The sequence below is a fragment of the Asterias amurensis genome, chromosome 13 (assembly GCF_032118995.1).
Source record: "Asterias amurensis chromosome 13, ASM3211899v1".
Taxonomy (NCBI): domain Eukaryota; kingdom Metazoa; phylum Echinodermata; class Asteroidea; order Forcipulatida; family Asteriidae; genus Asterias; species Asterias amurensis.
In genome coordinates this window covers 5,380,855-5,407,170 of record NC_092660.1, presented here as the reverse complement: position 1 = coordinate 5,407,170, position 26,316 = coordinate 5,380,855, and the positions used below count along the sequence as shown (strand labels likewise).

The window sequence follows — 26,316 nt, the reverse complement described above, 5'->3', positions numbered from 1 at the left end:
TCTAACAACATGGGTACGTTGCAAACCAATTATATCCCGTGCTCTGCTGGGACTCATTGTCACTCAGGGTCATGCATAATGATAAAATTAATGACTATTTTACAGGGCATTGATGCATTAGATAACAACCAAGAGACTGTGTGTTTAATCCCCAGCCGTGACACTTGATTGACTTTATTGCTTCGTCCTTCGGATGGGACGTAAAGCCGTTGGTCCCATTTGTTGTGTAGCGCATGTAAAAGAACCCAGTGCACTTATCGAAAAGAGAAGGGCCTTTTCGCCCCGGTGTTCCTGGTTGTGGCTGCTCATGCGCCGTAGCACCTTGTAAACCCTTATAAGTGCTACATAAGTGGGTCTCAGAATCCATCACTGCAATAACCTATCTTTCTGAAAGTTTGTATATACTCAGCGCCTTGAGTACCCTGTTTGGCAAATACGTGTGCTGTATTAGACTTCTATATTATTGCGCAACACAATGTTGCCAACAAGGGTAGTGTTACCAGCCAATATACCACGTTACGTTTACTTAGTTGTGATTCCAATTCCCAGCGCACTTTTCATTTGCAGAAGTTTTATTTTCTGTATAATAAAGCAGCTTTACGTAAACGTAAGAATTGCTATTAAAAAGTCCGTGCGGATTTCGCTACAGGACTTGGTTGCGCAGTGTCACGAAATACTGTTAAACAACGGGGGCAGGAATTGCGCAAGCACGTAATGTCAAATCAGATTTCAGAAAACATTCATTCCAGCGTGGCATTGAAATGGCACGAAGCACGCTCACCCCATTCAACCTGGTTTTCCCGCCAAACATGAATGTTGGCCCCGCCAAAACGGCCGCGAATGTACACGCCAAAATTAACCATTCTTCACACGCTCTGTCTATAACGGAAGTTCAAACACACGGAAGTGCTTTGTTAATGGTTTCGAACTGCCACCAACAAAGCAAGCAAAGGTCTCTTTACAGCATGGTGACACCCCCCCCCCTCCGCAGCCCCCCCCCCCATTCATTGATTTCGAACACCAAATTAAAAAGCTTTTAACGCCGTATAAAGCGTCGCAATGATGTTCAAGCAATCCACAGAACGTGGCCCTCGTTAGTACAAAAACGTAGACTCTTTCCCAGGTGCTATTTTCTAAATCTTGTCCCATTACATCAAGCCGGTCTTTCCTGCCCCCTAGGGTAGCGATGAGTAAACCCATTACGGAAGGGTTGTTTGTCGAACTACAGGTGGTTGAAAACGAGCAGGCGAGAGTTTTTTAGGCGGGAAAACTCATCTGCCATTACCCACACGCGCGCCCCTCGTGAGCTCCTTTTAAAGGACAAAGTCCACTCTTTCGTTTGCGTTTGATGAAAAATTTCTACGCCTCCCGGTTTACAAATACTAGACCTGTCCCCTCAGAATATGGATTAAAGATTGCATTTTGCCAAAGTGATTTGAGGCAATACCTGGATTCTTTATGGGAAAACAGCTTTTCACGTGATTTAACTATTGAAAAACAACCACATTATGATTTGTATTCGAATTTATTAACGGTTGTCTTCACCTTGTACGATACTAGCCTGTGTAGGGGTGCATTGTTTGGTTTGGGTGTATCATACAATACTAATCGTATCCAAACCTAATAATTTGCCACAACATCGTGTCCACCATGCTTCAAAAAAGCTCATTGGAAATGTTAAATTCCTTGTTGGGTGCAGTTTTTAGTAGAAGTATGCATAATACAAAATTAAAGATTCGGCTATCCTGTGTAGGGATCCGAATAATACTAAGGGTACATTGCTCTGGATGGGGCAAATTTGGATTTAAAAGCTGTGTTTTTGGTTGAAAGATTTCAAAAAAAAACAAAAAAAACACCGCACATATGCCTCGAAACTTTTTTGGTTCATTTTATTTCGCCGTGAACCAACAAGTCCGCCATTTGGTTAGACCAAATTCAGTTTTAACAAAAAAAAAAAAACTTAACGTGTATATAAAGTCAAAATTTGCAGTATGTACAATATTCTGAATTCAGAAACTACTATTGCTTTCTCTCAATTCAGTTTTGACTCCAAACAAAAGTTGAATTCAATTTGCACTCTGTGTAAAATATTCTGAACAGGTAACCACCATTGCTCTCCGCTCTTTGCCGAGGTGAAACTTCGGCTACTTTTTTAACCCCAATTTTCGATGAAACGCAAATCTGTTGAAACGGAAGTTGCAGTGTGTACAATATTCCGAATTAACCACCATTACTCTGCTCTAAAAACAGTTTTGACCTCTTAAAATAAACCTATCATGGCCGAAAGTTTCACTTTCTGAATAAGTAAACCACAATTATTAACTCCCAAAACCCATACCTGAATATAAAGTTAAAATTTGCAGTGTCACAAGTTTCCAGCAATAGGTAACCACAATGAGGCTACTTTTTTAACTCCACATTTCGATGAATAGCAAATCTGCGAAAACGTAAATATCGATTTGCGACTTCCCGTGTCCACTGGGGGCCCGGTTACACATGGGGGTAATTTTCTTACGCTCCGCGCCAAAATGTCTGATGGGCACTGCTATTTGTGCATTTGCGAACGAAAGGTTTTCAAGATTGAAACAAAATGGATGCGGTTTTAGGTTGCCCATTAGCAAGCCACGATCATATGAAGAAATTGTTTTTTCGTGTTCACCAGGGGCCCTGTAACAATACCTGTGACGTCACTGGGTCTTCGCATAATGGGTACGTTCGTTTAGCTTTCCTGGGTCGACCCCGGTGTGCGGCGGGTTTTTTTCCCAGGACGAACGTGTGCAGATAATTACCCACGTTCGTCCTGGAATAAAAACGCCACACACCGAGGTCGACCCAGGGAAGCTAAACGAACGCACCCTATGATCACCTATATTTTAGACATTATTCTTGGTGCGATGTTGTCATGTCAGTCAGTGTACTGATTGTATTTTTGTCCAGCCATCTTGTTTGATTGTTTGAGGTTATAAACCTGTTTTCTGTCACAATTTAGTGGTATTCAAACCATAATTTGGTGTTTGGTATGGGTGTGTTAAAAAATCGTGAATTCTTTGAAGGATTTTAGGGGTACTGTGTATGATAAAAACAGTGTGTTAAAGTACATGAACATGTTATTTGTATACCCTCTGCGCCATACCAGGCATGTTGTACAATCAAGGTGGGGGTAAATAGTCTGTCCACCCATCCTTCTTTGGAACCCGCACCACATTACTCTTCAAGTATACAGGGAATCCCACGAGATGATCACAGTAGCACGACAAATGAAATTAGAGCCGATACCGATACCGCACTATAGGTGACCAATACGCTATTTTCAGGAAACCAAGAATAAACATTGATCTTTCCCGTCTTTTCTTGCAGCGATATTGTTGGGTTTACAAGTCTATCCAGCGGCAGTTCGCCTTACGAGGTCGTCGCACTTCTGAACAAACTCTACGTGACCTTTGACTCCATAATCGACGCGTATGACGTGTATAAAGTGGAGACAATCGGAGATGCGTGTAAGTTGACTCATCAAGCTCATTATTTGTCTGATAAATAAAACAAAAAGGGATAATATTTCCCGCCATAAATGCTTAATGACTGGCGGTAAGGAAGGTTAACAACATGCATTTATTCATTCTTTGTGAGAATACAAATTTGTCTTCAATGGGGCGTGAATATTATTATAGGCCCTGGACACTTTTGGTAATTACTCAAAATAATGCATTGTTTTGTATGTAAAACATGTAGTTTATCTTTTTGTTTGGTTGCTTTGCGTAAGCGCTTTGTATCGCTTTTGTAAAAAGCGCTATATAAGTAAGGTTATTATTATTATGATAATAATTAGCATAAAAAATTACTTGGTATCGAACAATGGAGAGCTGTTGATAGTATAAAACATTGTGAGAAACGGCTCCTTCTGAAGTATGAAGTAACGTTGTTTTGAGAAAGAGGTAATTTCGTACTCAAAATTTAAAAGACTTCACGCCTGAAGCCTTTTATAGGCATTAAAAAGCACACAAATTTGTTGTGCAACAAGGATATTATTTGTTTTTTCTTTATTCTGTTGCAACTTCGATGAACGATTGAGTCGAGATTTTCACAAAGTTGTTATTGTATGCATATAATGTTGGGATACACCAAGTGAGAATACTGGTTGTTGACAGTTACCAAAGGTGTCCAGTGGCTTTAAACATTCTGATTCGAATGACGATGTATGCATAACACTTCTCAAATACGATGACACAATTTTTCCCGCCTATTTTGTCTCCTCAGATATGGTCGTCTCTGGCATTCCAAAACGCAATGGTTTACTACACGCTGGAGAGATCGCCAGTATGGCAATAGACTTGGTACAAGTCTGCGAAACGTTTATAATTCCTCACAGGCAAGACATGAAACTGAGAATACGAGCCGGCATCCATTCGGGTAATTATAAACGAGGGAGGAGTGTTTTTTCCTTCTTAGGTCGAGGGATATCGTGTCACACTTGTCTTATGTGTATCAATTGCGCTAAACATGGGAATCACGCTATCGTTTGCTGTAGTCATAAAGAAGTGCTGTTGGAAAATGGCACAGTGAGATCACACACACACACAAGAGTGTCGCCTGCAACCGTGGACATCCTTATTGCCCCTCTTTTGTTTATACTCATTGCAACAGCTCCCTTTGTTTTGTACACGTTTTGCAACCGTGGACCTTTCCCAAACCGTGGACCCTATTGTCCTCTTTTGTTATAGGTCCCCGGTTTGAATATATTTACCTAGGTTGACTTATCACATGCATCCCTATCCACCACTCACGTCATATGTAAGTCAAGCAGTGAGTATAATGAACGTGTCAGCCCCTGTCATCAAGTTAAACAATCAATCAACCAATTGTCACTGAAAGCTTAACAAATCACAGTTGTGATATCATTCTGTACATCATGTTCAACCAATCACAGGCTCCGTTGTAGCGGGTGTTGTCGGCCTCAAGATGCCAAGATATTGTCTCTTCGGCGATACAGTCAACACAGCTTCTCGAATGGAGTCTACAGGCGAAGGTTTGTAAACAAGTTTTTTTCAGCTGGGGATTTTGGTTTACTTGTTTTCTACCTGTGCTTTTTTCTAGGAAGAGTATTTGTCGAGTCTTCTTTTTTATTGTAAAGTACGGCCCAACACCCAGTTATTGGTTTAGGCAATTTAACGCTCGGGTATAACGCATGGCTGAAAGGCTTTTCATGACCGTGTGGAAGGGTAAAAGGTACAGCCACGGAGCAAGGACCTGCATGAATGCTGCAGCTTGCCCTCTTTCCTTGGACCCCATGTCCCTTAACTCCTTGTAGATTTTAAAGACGGACTTCACCAAGTTTAACCCGAACTGAAGAAACCGTTAAAACATTTTCGGGATTGGTTTTTCATGTATTATGGTTGGCCACCCAAAATACAAAGATTGTCGGTGACCATATTATTTTAGCCATGCTAATTGTATAGCAGACTACTCCTTTAGTATTTATAACTACATAGAACACTCACAGCATTGTAACCGTGAATTCGGAAGTGTGTATTGTGAGCTGAACTACATTCCGTGTCACCGACATGTAAACATGAGTTAAACATGGCGGCGCCCAAGGCGGGCTTCGTGACGTCACTTAAAAATGTGCAGTCCTAACATCAATACTTTACACTAATCCTGTGTGAGTATTTTTAGCGTTGCCCTAGCTGAGGGTCGTTTAAAACCGTTTATTATTTTCAGGGACAGGTTTGCCTTTAAAATATTCAGTGATGTCTGAATTATGAAACTGATTTCAGATAGCAGTAATGGTCTGTAAGGTGACAATCTGCAACCGACCATGGCAGAAACACCAGCGCTTTTTCCCTTCTCTTACTGAAAGTGGATTTGTTACGTGCGTTGCACAAGCTGTACGTCCCATCCGAAGAAAGAAGCAATTCATTATTAAGTGACTTGCCTTTTAAAAGGAAAGTTATACTTTTGGTATCACTCTAAATACATAAGAAGACATAAGAAAACTTATTGAACATATTGATCTCCAAAAGAAGGAATTGCTTTGCTCACACAAGTTTTTAAAAAACAAAAATATATATATACATATAAATGTAACAACAGGCAGATTAAAAAAAAGCAACAAACATAAAATAATATATACCCCGACAGGCCATGTATACAACGTGTGGTGCACAAGCTGTACGTCCAGAAAATAGCATTAGAGGACACTAGAGAAAGTGCGCCTTAGAAATGCTGCGAGGCCGTGGCGCAACAACATAAAAATATCGAGAATAATTTACGTGAAAAAATATGCAAAACATTGAGTTAAAAAAGGTTATACCCATGTACAAAGGAGCAAAGATGACGGTTAGTGTTAAAATGGGCTGTGTTAGTTCACGAAGTGACAGGAACCCACACAACTTTGAGGCATAGTTGTGGATATCATTATCATTATACTTTGAAAACATCTTTCCAACCATGATTCATCATTTCACAAAAAAACGATGTTTGTTTATTCAGTGTCCGTTGAGGGGAATGGTCACGTTTGGTAATAACTCTTGAAACCAATGGCAATACAAACTTACTTCTATATCAGCTTTGGATAGTATAAAACATTTTGAGAATCATTTCACTTCAAAAAAAATGTGGTTACGGAAAAAGATCAGTTCTATCCCCGAATTTTAATGTGTGAAACGTTATGTTAATGTCTAATAATTATAATTTTACAGTATTTGTATAAGGCGCAGGTTCTTTATGTCTGTGCTTCTAATGCTATTTTCTGGACCTCGAAAGAACCGTTTCAGATTGAAATATTTCTCTTGTGGTTTGCATGGCACTGACCTGAACTTTGTATATAATTAATGGATATTTAAGATTGTAACTTATCAAAGATAATTTCAATCATCACCAATAATGTCAAAATGTGTACTCTTTAAATCGTCCGTGTTTCTATGGGGTCGTTCAGAGCTTTACGTGTATCTGTGTTGAACCATGATCAACGTATCCCTCCTTCCTGATTTATGGAACAGCCGGTACGATAAACCAGAGTATATATTGTTGTCACAGTTGGACATCCGAAAACAAACATTTCATCTTTACTCCAAACAAAAAATACCTGCGTTCGGAGTTAGGGAAGCCATTCATCACAAAATGCAGTGTTTAGATCATGACACTTTTACATGAATTATTATTCCGTACATAAATTAAGCTACAAATGCCACTCAAAATAAAATTCCCCCTCTCATCCTTCCCCATGCACGTTTGTGAATAAAATATCGCAGCTACCGGTTCGATGTGTTTTTCAAGCAACTTTCAGACTAGGTAAAGGCAGACCGATCTTTGAACGTACGTCACGGGTAACGTGTGAACCCGATTACCCGTTGTGTTTTCACCTTTTCCTCATGGACATGAGCAAACACTCGGTAATTATTGGAAAGACAGTCATGGCACGGAGCAGCAGGCAGCGGGAATCCAAATAATCGGATCGGGGGAAATGGTGTGGGGCCATTAATTTTATTAGATTATTGGTACAAGTTTATACGAAGGTTTCATTGCAATTGAAGTTTTTTCGTGATTTATCATCACTTATCCACGCTAGAATTTGCTTAACCTACTCGAAAATGACGTACTTCACTGGATAGTATATGTTTAAGCTGTAAACAATGTGCTATTCCATGGGCACACTTCCATTAGCTGGTTTTTCATTTGATGTACAGAAGCCTTGTTTGTTCGACCTTTCTGTTGTGGATTGTTGCTTATTCCTTTCCTCTGTGCTTATCCAAAGTGACATGGCGGCTTCTGATCTTTTGGCGCGTATCTTTCTGCTTCATCTGGAACACGTTCTTCAAATATTAAAAAATGGCGTTGCATATGAGAACTAGAAACGTTGTAGATAACATCGACCTGTTGTATATATACACTGGTGAGCCATAACCCCAGAAAGATAGCCTATAGGCCTAGGTGGCTGCCGTGTATTGTGACTATTGCTTATCGCATGTCCTTCGTGGCCGGCTTTTTCATATCGGTGTTTCCCCGTGTCTTTTATCTGACACAGTCGGCTGTTAAGCTTTTAAATGTGGCTCGAAACACTCAGTAAGGCGAGTAATGGAGTATATGGGGAAATGTGCCTTTGTTGATACAAGCACGGAATCCGACACACGGTTATAGCATAAGGCAAGGCTAGAGTGAGTCAGGAGAAAGATATTTGGCCTCCTTTCAACACGCGAAGACGCACTTTATAATACCCGCCTATCCTGTCTACCATTTTGGAGGAATTTTTTCTCAAAATGGCGGGCATGTTTGACGCGCATTGTGTGGAGGTACATTCCGTGTTGTGTAAGGGATCAAGAGGTACATCGCGGATTTGTCCTTTGAAAAAAAAATTGTATTGGTAGAAAAACAAGCAATAGACCAATGGCTAGCAACGTTACCTATATTTTTGTTCACAGCCTTTCTGCGATGGCCATAATAGCCAACTGTTTTTCTCGTAAGATTATGACTTGGTGCCAACCCATCAAAGCCTCAGTCCAATCACCTATACGTGCCGTACTTAAAACTTTGTTTTGGCCACAGATAATCATCCAGACACAAACTATCAACCCTCTTTTTCGTTGGGGGCTTTGGTCTGAAATGTGCTTCTGATTAACATCGATGTGTTCATTGATATATTTATGATTTTATTTTTCTTGTTAATTTAGTTAATCATTTACTAATACATTTGTTTATAATTTAAGTTCTTTATTTTATATTGTTGTACTCCTCCAGGTTTTAATAATTCATTGTACAATTACAATCACGTGTTCTTGATATTCGCAACATTCATTTCCTGTGTGTACCGTTTGTGACTTAATCAAGATTGGGTTCCTAAATATATCTTTAATTTCTTCATCAACCATCCCTACAGCTCTCAAGATCCAAGCGAGCGAAGCATGCGTGAAGATCCTGGAAGTTCTTGGTGGATACCATACCTCCATACGAGGCGAACTGCCCGTTAAGGTAACTGGGTTATTTTAGACAACACTGGGGTAGATTTCATGGTGTCTTGTTGGATTTTTTCATTAAGATTAATTTAAAGGCAGTGGACACTATTGGTAACTACTCAAAATAATTATTAGCATAAAACCTTACTTGGGGACGAGTAATGGGAAGAGGTCGATGGTATACAACATTGTTAGAAACGGCTCCCTCTGAAGTGCCATAGTTCGAGAAAGAAGTAATTTTCCACGAATTTGATTTCGAGACCTCAGGTTTAGAACTTGAGGTCTCGAAATCAACCATCTAAATGCACACAACTTCGTGTGACAAGGGTGTTTTTTCTTTCATTGTTATCTCGCAAGTTCGATGACCGATTGAGCTCAAATTTTCACAGGTTTGTTATTTTATGCATATGTTGAGATACACCAACTGTGAAGGCCAGTCTTTGACAATTACCAATAGTGTCCACTGTCTTTAAAATAAGATGAAGGTTTCAAAAATGTTTTTGTGTGAAGCAGCACCACAATCGATTACTTCTTACCACAAGTATAACAAGTTTTCAGAGAGCCAAATTAGTTTCGTGTTTGATCAGGAATGCTCTTTTCCATTGTCAGAGCTCACTGATTTAAAATCAGTGAGCCATGGCGATACTAGATTCTTTAGTTCGCAAAGATAGTAAAAGCCATATAGCAAGAGGCTGATCAACCAATCAATGTCTTCAATATTTCATAAAAATTTAACTGAAGAATTGTGAAAATGAAGTTCTTACGCCTATTAACATAAAAAAGAGTGAATCAAACGAACAGTGGTATGGGTTTTATATACCGAATCACTCATTTGAGCATATCTTCATTTTCTTTTTTCATCAAGACAGAATGAGTGGCATATAAAATTGACGCGCGTCTCCAAAAAAGCTAATTTTAATCCCATCCGTCCATCAAACTGCCCTTTATATTAATATACCAATAAGATCTCGCACTCGTTGTCTCCTCATCTTTGCATCTGACCGGATGATTGTGGGACAGCTCTGGTGAACTCGTGGCCTTTAATTTCCGCCATTGGTGTGTGAGGGGAGGATGCGAAGGGACTGTGGGGAGTTATTTGCCCTCGGGTATAGAGCCGTGGATCTCTCACACAAAAGAACTTATGTGTTAGATTTTTTGATATTTTTAGACTTGATTTCCAGTTTCAGATCGCAGTCAGTTATTGTCGTCATTGGCCATTCAGATAGCAATTTGGCCTCAATTCGGCTATCACATGCCCTTTCATGCAATCACATGAAGCTTTGATGGCGCTATTTCATACAAAAACACATGATCGACTGTTTTGAACCATGTGTATCTTGTTTCAACGCAAAATGCCATTTGTGTGTGAGGAGAGGATGCGAGGGGACTTTGGGGAGTTATTTGCCCTCGGATATAGAGCCGTGGATCTCTCACACAAAAGAAATTATGTATTAGATTTTTTTTAATTTTTAGACTTGATTTCCAGTTTGAGATCGCAGTCATTTGTTGTCGTCATCGGCCATTCAGATAGCAATTTGGCCTCAATTCGGCTATCACATGCCCTATCTTGCGATCACATGAAGCTTTGATGGCGCTATTTCATACAAAAAAACCGGATCGAAGGTTTTGAATCATGTTTATCTTGTTTCAACGCAAAATGCAAAACAGATTTAAATGAATGAACAAAAAGGTAACAAAATAAATCAAAATTAACAGGAAAGATTTATTATTAAAAAAAAAAGGGAAGGGACTTTGGCATGTCTTGAAAGAGAACCTAACTATCACATAATTGTATGAACCATTTAAATTATCAATATTATAATATTGAATTGTCAACCTTTCTCTCAGGGCAAAGGAATAATGATAACGTACTGGGTGGAAGGGAAAGACCAACCTGCAACTGACTCCACGCAGACTCTACTCACAGCGACCAACGTGGTACTAAACGGCGAACCTGACAAGCCCGCCAGTTCGCCACGGGAACAACTCTCCGTCAGCGACATCAACGAAGAGGTCAACCGAAAGGTGTCTTTACCAGGTAGGTTGTATTGCTGTGGAACTAACTGTAACCTATTGGCTAGGCATTGGATTGAGGGACTCGTTGGCGAAGCCATGGGGGCATTTTCCAACTTGTTTGCGGTTGTTTGTATGAATTATTCATGAAACGTACGGGAACCGGGGTCCACATTAAGGTAAAATGCACTGGACAGAAACCGCCTGAGCCAACAACAGCAACAACAACAAACAAACAAACAAACAAACATTTCCCTCTCTCCCCAATCTGGTTACGTATCTGTATCTGGTATTACCTTGGCACTAGCTGTACTTTCCTTTCTCACTATAGATGTAATTAGGCCGTGTCATATTTAGTGGCTACGACTTTTGATCGTCAAGTGAACATTTTAAGCATAGGCCAACAGTGCACTGAGCAACATCCCGCAAATAACACTGCTTTATAAAGTCACAAGTTTATGTTTCGAACCCAACTCATATATTGGCTGAAGTCTTTAAACTGTGCCCGATACGTTCATTGGTGTAGCGCCCTCATGTGTCAATTTTGAGAGTAAATCATGCATGATAGAGGGCGTTTGCGTTTCGTTTTGACTATCATGTACTTTTCTTTTCACATCTTTTCTATAAAAGTCGGTGGTCCTGAAAGACAAATATTTATCAACGAAAGTACAATTTGAACTTGTCGAGAAAACATTCATTCTTAAATTTCCCCCAAACTGTCTGCAACAGCCCCTGAATACGATCCTATCCGTTGTGGCCATGTTCCCTCCTTAAAGAACGCCGCATCTTACTTCATGTGAAAAGGACCCAGACTATTGTTGGGAAACAAAATGCACAGTCGGTTATGTCCGATCACTATTGATGAACACCTGCTTTTTACTATGGAAACTATTTATAAATGATACAAAAGTTGATTTCTCTGCCCAATTCCTGCGTTATTATAAAGCATAGCTTCTATATCAAATAACAAACCTGTGAAAATTTATGCTCAATCGGTCATCGGAGTCGGGAGAAAATAACGGGAAAACCCACTCCTGTTTTCGCGCGTTTTGCCGTGTCATGACATGTGTTCAAAATAAATTCGTAATTCTCGCTATCGAGAATTGATATTGTTACTAGGTTTTCTCAAAAAGTAAAGTATTTCATGGAATAATATTCTAAGAGAGATGGAATTATATTTTAAGAGAAGTCTTTTACCTTTACCTTCTGTAAACCCTGTAAGTTATTTGCAAATTTGTGAGCTTTTATTTTGTTTTCTGTTCCGAAAGTGTATAATGGCTTTAACAATAATATAATTTTGTGTGTTTTTATTCCGCTCTAACATTACTTGCTGATAGTTACTCTGCATCCCAAAGGTAAATAACTAAATTATTTAATATTCTCTTAGCACTTGGTGAGATTGTATTCTGATAACGAAGAAGTGGTACGTACAGACTCAATAACAACAAGTTTGGTTTGGTGGGCTTTTGAGCTTCATTAACATTTTCTTTTTTGCTCCTTTTAAAGATTGCACTCAGGTAGCAAGTTTATAACTCTATCTATGCTAGAAAACTACTTTATAGAATTAACACAAACAAAAAATAACTTACCTCAAAGATATGAGCACCCGATTAACCACATGATCAATCACCTTTTGAATACTGTAGTTGCCTTTACATAAAAACGACACAAATCTCAACTTGCTTTCTATAACACTGTTAAGGTTAAAAATGTAGACCTTAAAGCGACGTGAACCGAAGTAACACTAAACCATGGCACATGCTAATAGCAGGCTTTGGAACGCATGGTGGCAGCAGACTTACCAGGTAATTGTCCATTGTTTATGTAGTTCTGAGCATGCGCGCATTACCGAGAACAATAGACCTTTTCGCAAATACCGGGGCGCGCGCGTAAAGCTTGGAATTAGGTGCATTGTGGTCTAGCTGGTAGCAAAATTTGATGCATATCTATCCCACAATGCACCTCATTCAACAGTCTGCGCTTGCGCATTGGTATTTGCGATAAGGTCTATGGATTTATACCTGGTAAGTCTGCTGCCACCAAGCGTCCCAAAAGTCTCCCATTATTTCACCGTTTTATCCAAAGTGCAATGCCCTGGGAATCAAGGTCCTCAATATCCTAGACTGGACTATTCCACATTATACATAGGGGGTGTCAGGTCCCACAGTAGTGCGGCTTTGTTTTTGTCTTGTTTTGTTTTGCTTTTTTGAGGGTCTAAAACATATTTTCACTGACGTACTTCGTGCACAAAACTCTGCAGACATACAACAGACCTGCCCCGAAAAAGTGGAGCCATATATTAGTAGTTGAAGCAGGCTTCTTGCTGGCACCCTGTCCTATGTTCTGTGGTCTCAAACACCCCTCGCTCTGCCAATCAAACTTTTGGGGCTTACTGACAGCCAGTAACTGTTGGAACTTTTCTGCATACTGTGTATTTCTTGTGGTTGCTGCATGCAAAACAGCACAATGTTTTCCGTGAGTGAATGTGTCAACACTTAAAAACGATTTAGTAGTTGTAGACAACATCATTTAAAAAAAGCAATCGCGTAATGCAGACATTCCATTGTGGTGTCACTGGGTGCTGTTTTCCCCCCAGGGAATCATATCGAAACCAAGAAGTATTTTCTGAAGTTTTTGTTCATATCAACAAAATCCTTTGTACTTTCAAAGAACGCAAGCTCCACCAATGACCGATTGCAGTTTAAGCCATTATGCTTTGCCTAATGCGTGTGTCAGCGCGTGAGTGTTTGCTTGTTTCGTCATTAGAACCTCGGAGCACAATTGTGTGGAAGAATCCCAACACAAACATGAATATTCATGATTTTGGTACCTCCCACGTGGTCTCATATCACTTGAGCTAGCTAGTCTTTCAATGTCACTGGTTTTAGGTTTGGACTAGTCGTATTTGAAACTTGTATTTCATCTAATACCACATGCGTGGAGATTGTGCCTTTGTTGATGTGCTGAGTGTCGTCATATTAAAAATAAACTGCACTTTAAAGTGGCTCACACAAAATGTCCCGAGGCGCCTCGGACCAAATGACTTCAGTGTGACCATAGGCTCACCCTTTGACTTGCTCTGCCCTTGGTGTATCGTAAGTGAGAAAAAACATTGGGATGCGTAATATTATTGTCAATAATATGCCTTTACAGTGTATTCAAAATGTTTATGCCATTGTGGTTTTTAAAACATTGAAACGAACATGTTGTATACATTTTGGAAAACATGGAAAGGTACGTAATTCACTGCATGATAACCATTACATGTGCTTGCAGTTACATGACCCTCTTGAGCATGTCAACACTTCTCACAGCAAACACCACCACAGCGCCCTCTGTCGAATATAAATTACCAACGTGGAGTGTTTACACATTGAGCGGTAAACATCGATTAGACCGCCATAAGAGGTCTAAACTGCATGCGCCTCAGCTGCCATGAAAAAACACGTATTTGATCCGTACTTGCCGCCTGAAATCTTGAATGGGTCAATTTGGAATAACACCATTTGATCCCCTAGGAAAACACAAGTCCTACCGAGAAAATAAGAAATTGCCATGTAGAAGTGTGTGTCCCCCACTTAAAATATACAGGTGAGCCTGTTTGTTTTACATTGTGAAAATATTGTGAGTAAACATCATCGACCCTCTGGCCACCCCAACCAGTTGGCAAACAAGATACATTCTAATGGGTTCATTGATCTCTTTCCCATGTTCGGCACACCAATAAGAATTCTTTTTATTTATTTCATAGTTCTCTTGTTTTCTCTTTTTGTCTCTTCTCTTCGAAAGGTTCAATTGATGACAGAGATGTTACCGAGAAATCTTGCCTGATCAACGAGAGTCAAGTATGATGATCGTCAAGCCTAAACACATTTCCCCGTGCCCTGATCCCTGCTTCGCGTCACGTCTTGCCCGGACAACTCACCAAATTCTCCGAGAACACGTATTGTCTTACCTATAGTATACAAAACCTTAAAGGAAAGCATTGACTGGAAATACTCATTGTAAAAGTTCATGTGTCGTGACGTGATTTTATTTTTATTTTGTCAGCCTTGAAAAAAAAATTGACGATATTTGTCACGCTCAAACTATGCGAGGTGGTGCTTCATGCGGTACAGTATAATATGGATATGTGGGAAAATAAAAACTGTGGGCCATTTATAATCCACGGCTTTGGTTTGGATTCGGCTTCAGACTCCGTTCTCTCGTCTGATGCCCTGAGTACGTACGCAAAGCACGCGCAATTGTCAAAACAACCGCGGGACCAAGCTAGTCTGATTAGCCGAATCTGGAGCCGAAGTTGTTTTGCGTCTTTAGCAGAGCAGTAATCGTTGGTTTCGTAGTCTTGGCAGGGTTGAGCCCACTGATCTCTAATAGAGATCAGTGGTTTAGGATCAGCCGAAGCCGGCCGAAGAGGACAGTCAGGCGAAACCTAACAGGGCCCAATTTCATAGCGCTGCTTAACGGTAAGCAAATTTGCGTGCTTACTGTAGCAGAAAAAAAAATCGTTGAAGCCTTATAGCGTATTTCACAGGTTAGCAGAAAAATTGGGCGGCCATATTGCGTGTTTACCGTGGATTTGCATTGTGACGTCATTTATTTTCGTGCAGTAAGCACCGGAAGGTTAGCATGCCTTTTCGTGTGCTTACGGTTAGCAGTGCTATGAAATAGAAATTGCAGAGTAAGCACAAAATCGGCCGCTAAGCCGCGTTTTGAAATTGGGCCCAGGCGTTAAGTTGACCAGTGATGTGCTGTGCTGCCCTCTGTTGAAAAAAAAAATAAATAAATAAACCGCATACAGCGCTGGGTATAACGTGAGTGGTAGCAATCGATGTTGTTCAAGCTTCTTGTATTATTAGTATCGATGGGGTAACCAAATTGAAAGGGTAACCAAAATATGAAGTGAAATTAATAGTGATTTTTAACCAACGCACACAGCTGAATAATGTTGTATCAAGCCCCTTGCCAATAGGAACTATACTACGCACACAAAACTGCCTTCGTGACGTCAATCAAAATATTGTTGTGGTTGGTAGGACGTAGAATGAAAGATTAGATTACTAACTAGCTTTTCGATGTCATAGAAATGCCGAAATAATTTTATTGGTTAAACAGGGGATTTTGAAATGGAGGCATTTTGAAAATGATGCACTTTTTATAAAAAAAATGAGGTAAATCTATACCGACAACGCTTAGACTCAGGACATGTTGACGCCAACCTGTATTCATCGGTAAACCGAGCTGAATTATAAGCCTTGAAATAGTCTGTCCCCTGTTTTGTATCATAATAATCTGTGTTCCGATTCACCAGTGAACAAGACAAAGATGGCAGCATGGATGGACACGAGGTTTAGACTGTTGTAGTTGCCTATCAGGGGGACGATACAGACGCGACGGAGACTAAATAAACTGGACACGACGTGACACTGACAGACTCGTACTCGTGATAATGACGGAATTAGACGATGACTTGCCCCGACTTCTGACGCAAAACTATTTTAGAAAATTTCGCTCAAATTTTAGACGCTCAACAAACGGACACTAAAATTGCAATAATGCTAGTATTTACGTATACGCAAAAATGTTGGCTTTTAAATCCCGACATTGTGATCAGCTGATAACATTGTACAGTCAAAGAATTCATTTTTTTTGTGTGGGTGGGCCTATGTTTGTTTGTTTGTTTTAATCGGCGCGTGCGTTTGTTTTTTGTTTTGCTTGTTTATTTATTAATTATGGTTAAAAAAAAATGGTGGGTCGGGGTGAAGGAGTTTTTTTTTATAAGGGTATAATATAGTTTGTGTCTTGTGTTTTGTTTTTATGTTACTTGTTTTATTTTATTTTATTTCTTTATTGTGGCCAGTTGTTGTTTTACAACTTATTTTGTCAAAAATATATATACGAATATCACCCCGTAGTGCGGAGTCACTTTAAGCATAATATTAATGTGCACCAATGTTGTGGAGTGAATTTTGCTATTATAAATGAATTGAATTGCCAAGAAATACTTTTGCGTTGTGTGTAAAGATAAGTAACAAATAATATCACTTATCACTTAAAATAATATGTTGGCGATATGCCCGTCTTCCCATAATGTGTTACATAAGAAAGTGTTATACGGAATGCTACCATGTGTTTTCATCATATACCTGTATAAAGATATTACACCATGAGTTCATTAAGTTTAATTCAATGTGAGACTTTGGAAAGTTAAGTGGCAGCAGACTTGAGGCCCGGTCACTCTGGCCACGATAACGAGAACGAATACGAGAACGATATAAAAATGCACGCCCTCGATTGGTTGAATGAGCATGGGCGTATTCTACGTGGAGCATTTCAACCAATATAATGCGTTCTCTCTGCGTCGTTGTCGTTGTCGTTATCACTGCAGTGTGACTTGGCCTTTACCAGGTAAATTTCCATAGACCCGTAAACTTGGTACCCAAATGGTATGCGTGAATTGAGGTGCATGCCGGTGTAGTTAGAGATCCAGTTTGGTCCCTTTCTAGACCAGCATGCATCTCGTTTAATAGTTAGCACCTGCGCAATGGGTTATTGCGAAATGGTCTTTTATTGTTCTGAACATGCGCACATAATCCCGAGCAATGGATTTATAAGTCTGCTGCCACCTAGCATCCCCAAAAGTAACCAACTTGTACCACTTTCACTGCCTATTATTAATAATCATTAAAAGTGGAGATTCATACGTCACAGTGTACTATGGTGGCTCGGAGGGGACATCTTCTCACTATTATTAATGATGTATGCACGGGGAAACCATACCGTATTTTTAATATTAAGTTGAAGGGAATGTAAATAATAGCAAACATTGGAATTGTCTTTCCTTGCTCGGTTGTTGTCGCACAGATAAACGGCAACTTATTGTAAAAAGCTTAGTGTACATAAAAGGTGTACGGTGACTTATTGGTTAAATTTGCTGGTAGCACAGTAACTTTCGTTAATAGCAAAGTAGAGTGTGGTTACCAGCCGAAATATCGTATAGCTTGTGCACAGTATAGCCTGTGCTCAACCCTAATTCCGCAGAGATGTATTTTTTGTCTTGAACCTTGACGTCATCATGCTGAGGTCAAACGATGATGAAACAATTACGTACGCGCGGCGCATTGGATGGGCCAATGAGCAACCTTCATTGACCTCCAGCAGAGGGCGCCCTATTTAAGTGACGTCATGGTGCGTAAAGGTCTAGAAGAGGTAGATTGATCTCTTTTGTAATTACCGTGGCTAGTTTTACCAACGGTTAGCATTATCACTTCTCCCGCGAAAGTTCATGACCACGGTGCCTAACATTTGTGTCAATTTATTGTGGACAAAAACAAACACTTTTCATAATAAATTTATTTTTAAGGAAAATGCAAGTTTTACTCATTGTCATGAAAAGCGAAAAGGGTTGACTGTACGTAGTAGTTTGTCAAAAGGTCGAGGGTAGAAAATGAAACAATTTATTTGTACACAGTTTATTGCATTCAAAATTTTATGTGTTGAAAACATATTATTATGATTATACAAAACAAAGTAGCAGCGTTTTCGTATGAAATTAATTTAGGTTTTTTTTTTTAAGTGTGTGCTGTTTTCAATGTAAAATTCCAGCAATGTCACAGAATTAAAAATTTTATGTGTTCAAAACATATTATTATGATTATACAAAACAAAGTAGCAGTGTTTTCGTATGAAATTAATTTAGGTTTTTTTTTTTAAGTGTGTGCTGTTTTCAATGTAAAATTCCAGCAATGTCACAGAATTTTCCAATTCGTTGCCAACCTTGCAAAATGGCTCTGAATTGTTTGTAATCGGGTATTGGGTAAACTTTTTGTAAGGTGACCCACCACCACTACAAACAGTGTGAATCAATGAGTCTTTGGGGAATTTAATTTTTAAAAAAATTAGTAGTAGGCTTACTGTAGTTAACAGTTTCGTTCTCTAGAGTAGTTTACGTCGAACATGAAATGGCAGTCGGGTTGGCCAGTGGTTTGAATCCCGTCGGGCTATGTGTATAGATTGAGTTTTCAGTCCCAACATGATTGCATGTGGGTTTTTCCCCCACTTCTAAAACTGAAAATCCATTCTTGTCTTCTCTCCAGTGGGAATACTTGGCTGGTAACTAAGTACGCTTTTCTGGGAATCCTCTAGGCTTCAAAATTAATAAATGAAAATTAAACGAATTTAATTAAACAGGGCGTTAATAGTTTTGCTATTGCCCTCAATGGTGTGGTAACTTCCCCTATTTCGGGTGTTCGCGATGAAACCTACATCAAGTATCGATCCAATTTGCCCGATGATATCATGAATATAAGTAAATTATTCTTGCAAGGATAATAATTATAGCCTTCTGTTTTGGTATTATGACTATCGGTATAGTTTTTAATTAGGAATAATAACAACACAATGTAATGTGTTTTAAAATTAGAACACTTATTAATGTGAACTTGCATCACTTGTCACAATGGTATTGTCAAAATTGCAACTCACTTCAAAACTCAGCGGTAGGTGGCAGCAAACATTTACTCAAGGGTGCACCTAGACTGGTCCCTTGTCTTATTATCACGAACCTCGAAGTGTGGCGTCAGATAATCAGGCTAGAGTGCACCACAATTTAACAGCCATAGGCTCCTCATTGTGTTATGTCTTTAATTAAACATACTCGAAACATGAATTTGTATAAAAAAAAAATCAACAAAAACATCACAACCTTAAATCAAACCAGTTGTAATTGTTGACATCTTAACTTTATGTTGATCTTCAATTTGTAGTAGTTAGTGGTTGAATGTTTGAGCACTAAATGAGTACACGGGCCAGACTCCATCTTGGGAAACGGGTCTATAATAGTATGGCAATTTTGTCGTTTAGGCTAAAAACCAACACCCGGGAACGCAGTAGGCCCATACTGCACCATTTCTTTCAACACAATAATTACAAAAACGCCATATCTTTCAAATCTTTAATTTAAAAAAAAAATTATGAGTTTACAATCCAAGTTATTCATGAGGCTTGGTACATTATTTTTCGTCATTAGTGGTCAGAGCGCCCTCAAGTAGTGTTGGGAACACAGTCAGACTGCCAGTTAGCCTTAATAATCAATCGCCTTGAATTAGTTGTGACTCGCAAAGAAAACAAAATAAGGGCGGGGGGGAAGCGATTGTGTATCAAAATATACAGCACTAACGGTGTATTATTTTACACTTAACAACAATAGTATACTTTTGTTCTGACCATTGTAAAAATTTATGTAACACTTTAAACTATTATTGTCATGCAGGGGTTACGTATTATATTTATATTTTCTTTGCATTTAGGTTTTACAGAGAGATTTATGTAAATATGAAATGTAAATCTGATTTCACTTGTCATGCTAGAGACCGAGTAGATACAGTAGAGAATATTATTGTATATTATTTAGGAAGCGAGCGTTTTACTTGAAACAGTTTTAGCATCCATGATATCCATTAGGTTTGAATGAAATAGTAATAGTTTATAAAGTTATGAGAGTGTCATGGTTTCACTCATGATGAATAACGAAATAACGTCAACATACAAGTCCTTACAAAACAAAAATTGGAATTCAACATCTATTGATTGAAACAGAATTCGGAACTCAAAAACAGATCTTCATTTTTGGGTGAATTAACAAAGTAATAATGTCAGAGCACTAATTTAGCTGTTCTGAATTGATGTTGTAATCTCGACGTCTTGGGGAAAAAAAACAAGCAAGTTTCAAAAACGTTACGTTTTGCAAATAATCCTTCGTGTTTTTGTCGTGGATTTAAGAGAGAAAAATATAATAAAATAATGCGGTGATAATTATTAGTGCACTGTTATAGCAAAATAAATCATCTATTTATTGTACATTCTGAATAATGTATCATATTTTCAAATAGGCCTGTTATGATTTATTTAATCGCGTGGTGTGCGTTCATGTATGATACAATGAGAACATATTTTGGTGTACATTTGATACTTGTTAATTTATGTGATTCATAAAAAGATTCAATGAATTAGATTTAGATTTTAATTTAAAAGTTGTAAGATTACCCCCCTCCTGTCATGATAAAGCACAGATACTTCAACTTTTTTTGGAGTCGGTTGTAATTTTTGCTTCTGACTGTTAGCATGGTTTGTTTTCTTCTAAACTCTTGACACTGGACACTATTGGTAATTACTCAAAATAAATATTAGCATAAAACCTTACTTGATAACATGTAATGGAGAGCTGTTGGTTGTATAAAACATCCTGAGAAACGGCTCCCTCTGAAGTAACGTATAGTTTTTGAGAAAGAAGTAATTTCCACGAATTTGATTTCGAAACCTCAGAAGTAGATTTTGAGGTCTCGAAATCAAGCATCTGAAATATATATATAATATATAGCTCTATGGAAAGCACACAACTTTATTTGACAAGGGTGTTTTTTTCTTTCATTTTTATCTCGCAACTTCGACGACCAATTTCTCAGGTTGGTTAAAGTTGCGATACACCAAGTGAGAAGACTGGTCTTTGACAATACAGTGTCCAGTGTCTTTAATTAAGCGCTGTGTTACCATCTTTTGATGAGTAGGAACCCCATATTAGTATTTGTAGTCTGTTCTCATCTCCATCTCCGTTGGTTAAGTCAGCAAAATATCCTGCCGTTGTTATTATTTATTTTATTTGCCATAACAGTACAAAACTAAATACAAGACAATATACCCCGAGATGGGCAAGGGACAACAAAGGCAAATATATACTATGATCCATAGATCGACATGTTGTGTTGAATTATAGTCCTAGTCTGTTTTGCCATCGGTCTGATGTTTATGTTTAACCCACGCGGCATAAAATATGCCGATGTCCTACTGTCTCCCTGAGATTCTGTCCCCCATGATAACAAAGGGATAGGGTGCGTTCGTTTAGCTTCCCTGGGTCTACCCCGCGGTGCTCACTCGGGTGGGCCCCTGACAAGAGCTACACGAACGACCACTCCCCGCCCTCGTAGTGACGTCGTTTACCTGGGGGCAGCCCCCAAGTGACCCACTCCACAAGCAGGGCACTGGGGGCTAACTTTGGTGAGCCCCCTTGAATGACGTCAAAAGCTATTCGAACGCACCGGGGATGACCCAGGGAAGCTAAACGAACGCACCCAATAACCATGGGCTGAACGAGGTTAATTCAAAAGAGGGCGCTTTCGGAATAAAGTTTGCACCCAGCATTTTTATCATTCTATAGACCCTTGAGTATGTGCAAAGAGTGATAATAATTAAAACGATTAGTTTTGATCGTATGAGTTTAAAACATCATGTCGAGAACAGTATTAAACGTCACACAAGCGTCTTCTGCGTCTTGTCACTGCAGCGACTATAGACGCTGAAAAAAGGGGAGGGAACTTTCATTCAATTAGATTCATTTCCGAGCTGGAATATAAATTGCCCAGGTAAAATTAATTCTTGTTTTTGTTGTAAGAACAAACATCGTGTGTGATTTCCTGGAACGAAATCGCACTACGATGGTTACAATACCCGAAGTCCTGATTTCACATTCGACAACCCATGAAAGTCGGACACTTTGGGTGCGTTCGATTAGCTTTTCCCTGGGTCTAGCCCCTGGAGTGACGTCAAAGCTATTCGAACGCACCGGGGGCAGACCGGAGTCGACCCAGGGAAGCTAGACGAACGCACCCTAACTTGTGTTGTTCGAGACGGGGCATTGTTATACCGAGCCTCACCCCGCCCCGATTGTCTTCATTGTGTCCTTGGAATCTCAGGAATTCTTAAGGAGGGTTTCAGGCAGGGATAGGCCATTTTTATTATAACACTGCACATGATGAAACCAGTGTAATCTACTGGTAACATTGAGGGGACCCTCTCTACCCTAAAAATGATAAGTTTGGACTGGCCTCCGTGGCACCATGGTGGCACTGACGCCCCTTTCTACAGTGCCTGCCCCAACTCGGGCATGAAATAGTAATAATGAGGACTAAGCCGAGTCAGACGGGTCACAGACAGGCACTGGTCGCGCGCGCACTGGTCTTATCCACTGATTTGTTGTATAGTGACATTGTACACCATTTTGATAGCTGGCAAGCAAGGTCAAAAGTAAATCTGACACAATATTGACAGGTTCTTGGTAAATACCAGTATCGGGAGCTTTTATCCACGAACTGCGAGTGACGTCTGATGTGCGGCCTATATTAAGGTAAGCAAAGCGTAATAACTCAATTGTATAATATTTTAATGTATCGGCCTATAGTCGGTTTCAACTCTAAATTTGGCTTCATCTGTGATTTTGTAAAAATACGGCTTATGATAATTCAAAAGGCCGTGACGCAAACGACACTGGGTTTCGAAAGGGTTCCTACTCTCGTTTGTAGAGAATAAGGCCGGAATAGAGGGCGCTATCCTCCAAGTCCTTTAGTTTGCGGGGTCAGACATCCGATGGTCAACAAATGTGGCTCCTGGCGAAGGGCAACCCAAACTACCACTCGACAAGGTTCTTACTTACTTACGATTGGTGGGAGAAATTGTTTTTAAAGCACTCCACTAGCGTCTTCAGTGGCCTTGGGATTCAGATCGATGAGATGGCCTTACGTATCGATCAGTAGGCTACGCCCAAACATTATAGCACATTGCAAAACCTCAGTGCGCAACATTAAAGATACAAAATGCAAACTTAGCAATAATTAGTAAAACGGTTAGATTCAAAACAAAATCTGAAGAGTAATAAAGGTTCCATACAAAGGTGCAATAGAAAGAGGACATGTTTTACCACAGCGCCACAAAAACTGGACATCAAATTTGGTTGTCCCCGTTTTCTGTTCATGTTATGATAGTTTACTTTTTTGCCGGAGTGCTTGAGGCGGGGACCGGGGAGGTGAACAAAATTACAAGAGAAGATAATGTGTTTGCGATACTTTTTGGGTGCCATTCAGGAACCTTACAACAACGTTAGCTGCATATGGTGTGCAGAACATAAAAAATATATAAATAGGCTATACCAAACGGGCAGACTGTGTGGTAAACAGTTTCAAACCGGAACATTGATGAAGCTTAAACATTTATTCACTTTTATTTGATAAAATATGTTCATAAAAAAGGAAATAATTTTTATTTTCTATGCGAGTCGAGAATCTTCACATTAGACCCAAATTGGAGATATTAACGCGTCGGGCAAAGAAGAGTAGATAGTGACCACATGAACCTGAGCCCCCCCCCCCCCAGGCTCTAAAACGGGTAGGCCTACTATATTGATGTGTCAGCTTTGTTGTTGATTTTTTCTCAGAGGAACTACCCATACCAATTTTTTTGTAGTAGGGGCCCAGTCTTCTCTCTTTTTCCCCCTTTTATTGATTTTTTATTAACCCGAGAGCAACAAGCAACGTTTAAAACAATTATTCTTAAAAGAATGCATCAGCAAAACAACCAAAAGGAGCAAACATGTTGCCGTTTATTGACATCATCAAATCAATTGTGGGCAACTTATATCACTCAGAACTCGCTGTAGATATTGAACAGAATAAGCAATTCGTCTCATCATCACATTCTGGTGAATCGCCTCCCATCTTTTTACTTGCGCCTTGAAGTCAGTTTGTAGCACATTTTTTTATATTCCCGTGACCAATATACTCCTATTACTCCTCCGGAGGGATGAACTTATTGGAAGATAGATAGATATATAAATAGATAGATAGAATTGTAATTTCACATAGCAACTAATTTTGACCCACAGCCAAGTAGATCCTAACAGACGGTCAAAGTTGAACTTTGAAATTCTCCCATCCCAACTGTCCATCGATTACACACAATAATTATTGACGCCACCGGCCACCGCCACAACACTTCTTCATTTTTGTCCCGGCTTCCTCTCTCCGCCGGGATGTAACGTACGACCTCTATGGGGCGGCCAGTCCAGCTAGCAGGGATTTCTTTCTTTTTTGAGAAAAAATGGGTGTGCGTGGAGAGCACGCGCACAGATTCCACTGGTACCCTGCCTGTCAATGAACAGTGATTGCACAATAGTGGACTACATGAATGACGTTGGGGTGTGGAACCCACGCGGATATCTGTGGTGCGCATACTACGTGCTGTGTATCGGTTGCAAGAAAAGGAAAATAGAAAATGGAAGATCACCCGTACAGTGGAAAAGAAATGGGAAGAATTTACACATAAAACGGAAGCCAAACATCATTTCATGAGGTATGTACTCGAATAAGACTTGGTAGAGTGAGGTTGAGTGAAGTAGGGACGAGTTTTTCTCCCGTGTTTGTCGAGAGGAGGGTGTATTTTGTCGGCAGTGTCTACCTAGTTATTTTTTAACGGTCTTTTATTTATTTGTTGTTTAATGTGTGTTGCCTACGTTGTTGTATGCATGCATACATAGATTACGCGGTATTGGAGTGATGGTGAATTGTTGATAAATGACTAACCACGATAACGTGTAAATCTTACCTTGGTTTGAAGGAGATGACGTCTGTGTAAATTTATTGATAAACAAAAAAACAACACAAGTAGCAGTACTGCATCGTTGTACATAAATTTGTGTTCCTGCTAAATCAATATAAAAAATAAATTTATTCTTTAGTTTTAGTAGCTAGCCGACCGGGGGTTAGTTAGATTAGAGTTTTAAAAAAATGTTCCTTTTTTCACATTGGAAATTAAAATGATAATAATGAAGAGATATGATTCGGCAGTGCACCACAACCAGAACCATTGTCGTTTATTTTCAGTTCATAAAGTAGCATTTTGATTAGTTACAATAGTTGTATCGTAGGAGGTCCTGTTTTAGAGGTGTCCCTAAAATCGTGGCAAATCTTTTACCTCTCTGTGTGCGATGTAAACAGTCCCTAGATACAAAGTTTGTGGTTTTATTTGCCAAGCAAAGAGTCTCCTCTCCCTTGACCAAAACTTAGAAACACGTAAGGCTCCACTGGTTATTTGCACTTGTAAATGCAAAAAGTTTGGTATTTTAGGCATTTCTACAAGGTACAAAAATATGACATAATGTTAAGGCCATATATATAAAAATATTTGCCCACCCAAAATGTTTCATCAAACACTGTTTCAATTCACAATTCATGATGATCAAATCATGTGACTGAATATTTTGCTGAGCATTCTGGAAAAAAAATACAATAGGCTTAAAGAAGCCATGTGCCTTATATCATTTTCTAAAATTTTTGGAGATTTTTATTTTTTTACCCTCATATCAATATTATTATTAATATTAAAATTTAAACATCAGCTTGTTGATTTAATTATCACTGTTTATTTATACGCTTTATTATAAATTTTTAAGAAAAAAAAGGGGACAAAACTAAATAAAAATCAGATTTGAAAGCCAATAATTATTCACACTTTTTATTAAATTATTTATTTTTGT

The 26,316-nt window shown here is 39.2% G+C and overlaps 2 protein-coding genes across 5 annotated transcripts in view; both read left to right on the top strand.

The window, feature by feature from the left end:
* LOC139946004 (atrial natriuretic peptide receptor 1-like) overlaps positions 1-21,037 on the top strand; it is a 221,903-nt gene extending 200,866 nt beyond the window's left edge. The window contains exons 16-22 of one of the 3 annotated variants that reach the window (XM_071943585.1): positions 3,358-3,497; positions 4,255-4,407; positions 4,925-5,023; positions 8,870-8,961; positions 10,794-10,983; positions 12,346-12,381; positions 14,748-21,037. In XM_071943585.1, the coding sequence (XP_071799686.1) occupies positions 3,358-3,497; positions 4,255-4,407; positions 4,925-5,023; positions 8,870-8,961; positions 10,794-10,983; positions 12,346-12,368 (697 nt within the window). In that variant the 3' untranslated portion in view covers positions 12,369-12,381; positions 14,748-21,037. Of the gene's footprint in view, positions 1-3,357; positions 3,498-4,254; positions 4,408-4,924; positions 5,024-8,869; positions 8,962-10,793; positions 10,984-12,295; positions 12,314-12,345; positions 12,382-14,747 lie in introns of all 3 variants that reach the window. The other 2 variants (XM_071943583.1, XM_071943584.1) reach the window with 2 other exon arrangements.
* A 3,952-nt stretch (positions 21,038-24,989) lies between these two features.
* LOC139945715 (uncharacterized) overlaps positions 24,990-26,316 on the top strand; it is a 66,824-nt gene continuing 65,497 nt past the window's right edge. For both annotated transcript variants that reach the window (XM_071943074.1, XM_071943073.1), the window contains exon 1: positions 24,990-25,133. The gene's annotated coding sequence lies outside the window, so the exon portion shown is untranslated. The remainder of the gene's footprint in view (positions 25,134-26,316) is intronic.